The 1,637-nt window shown below is 41.8% G+C and overlaps 1 protein-coding gene across 1 annotated transcript; it reads left to right on the top strand.

Annotated features, from left to right (window-relative positions):
* The first annotated feature begins 316 nt into the window (after positions 1-316).
* Positions 317-1,301, top strand: LOC130360655 (uncharacterized). The gene is made up of 2 exons (XM_056563206.1): positions 317-484; positions 571-1,301. Exons 1-2 carry the CDS (start codon positions 360-362, stop codon positions 1,169-1,171), a joined length of 726 nt encoding a protein of 241 aa, XP_056419181.1. The 5' UTR covers positions 317-359; the 3' UTR covers positions 1,172-1,301.
* The last annotated feature ends 336 nt before the right edge of the window (positions 1,302-1,637 follow it).

Raw genomic sequence — 1,637 nt, 5'->3', positions numbered from 1 at the left:
GCAGCGGTTGGGGGTTCACAGCTTGAAGACCACTGCTACAGAGGGTGCAAATGTATCTGAGCCCTGGAACTCAAATAATTTGAAATATGAGATGATCAAAATGGAGCCCCTGCACTAATTACTTGGGTTCTAGGGTCTGTAAGGTCCATAGTAAAAACATCAGGTTCTGTCTATAGCAGATACTAAATCATGGCAGCTCCAAGAAGCAAGCAGTCATTCTGACATGTCACATGTGATGTCATAGACAGCTGGAGTAATGACATCCCACTGACAGCCGCCCGAGCCTTCAGTCTGTAGATTTTTCCAGTGAGAATAGTGAGATTAGTAAGATTAGCGTCTTCTTCTTCTACTTGTCTGAAATGGAGCTAAAAGGTTTGGGGTTTGTCCCCCTCCTGTTGGCGTTTTGGTGTGCGGCCTGGCTTGCCACCAGCTACATCATGACGGTCGTCCTCGGCCATGCAGCCTCACCACTGATGAGCATCAGGTAAGATAAACAAGCACATGATTCTTATTTCATGGGTTGGGAGTGAGGAAATATCCATAATAACATTGGTTTCTTTTCCTTCACAGTGACGTGGGAAATTTCTTTCCCGAAAGCATATTATTCAGAATTGGATTCATAGGGATGTCCATTGGCACTTTGGTACTAACCTTTCTTATTTATAAGTATATGGTTATGCATACTGAAGAGTTCAGGGGTCATCAGGTCCTGATCCAGAGGATCCTGCTGGCCATTGTGTGGGCCTCCTGTTTTGGCACAGCTGTCATGCATGTATTTTCCCCCAAAGAATATCCCAGGATACACTTTGTCAGCACGATAATTTCAATTACATGTGAAGCCTTATACTACCTTGGGCAGTCCATCCAGATGTATAAATTACCAGGAGCAAACAAAGTCATCCACCATAGTAGATGCACCTGCTGTGGCCTGACTTTTGTCTGTGTAATTTTCTATTTTGGATATGAAACATTAAAGGAATTATTCTATAATGATGAAGACTGGGACGAGATCCGTGAAATCCCCATCATAATCATCGAGTGGGTGATGCTTCTACTGATCCTGATAAACATCGTGACCTATTATTCCACCATGCAGAGGTTATTGTTGACCGTCTCCAGAAACAGCTGCACACTCTCTCTTAGAGTAAAAATTGATGACTTCGGGGTGTAGACCACCACGTGGGCCATCAAGTGGACATCTGGGAGAAATACTGCACAGGACACGGAAAAACCATCTAAAGAAGAATAACTGGGGGACTATATATGGTGCCAGTAATCATAGCTCAATAATATGAGCTGGTGATATTACCTATACAAAAAAAAAAAAAAAAAATTTAAAAAAATATTGGTGTGTGAAGTGTAATACCTAGTTAGAAAAACAGAATCAAATTCATCATTATAACCTCCCTCTGCATTACCCTGTTTATTATTTTTCAAGCAAGCACTTTTGTTCTAATTTGTCCACTCTCTGGCGTGCTCCTTGTATAAGGGGTTTGGGATACCCTTTTTATTTAAAACGATCCTCCAGGTTATCTTGTTGTTGTTGTACACATCACAGTGATCATCCTTCTCTGCTTCCAGCTTGTGTGGTATAAAGAAGGCTCTAATACTACTGTGTGAGACTGGCGTACGAATTT

The sequence above is a fragment of the Hyla sarda genome, chromosome 3 (assembly GCF_029499605.1).
Source record: "Hyla sarda isolate aHylSar1 chromosome 3, aHylSar1.hap1, whole genome shotgun sequence".
NCBI lineage: Eukaryota > Metazoa > Chordata > Amphibia > Anura > Hylidae > Hyla > Hyla sarda.
This window is presented reverse-complemented; position numbering and strand designations above follow the sequence as displayed.

What these genes read in the sequence shown, in the direction of transcription:
- LOC130360655 (XM_056563206.1), top strand. Translation starts at nt 360, where the DNA reads ATGGAGCTAAAAGGTTTGGGGTTTGTCCCCCTCCTGTTGGCGTTTTGG. An exon ending in TCACCACTGATGAGCATCAG is followed by an intron (nt 485 to 570) that starts GTAAGATAAACA and finishes TTTCCTTCACAG; the next exon opens with TGACGTGGGAAATTTCTTTC.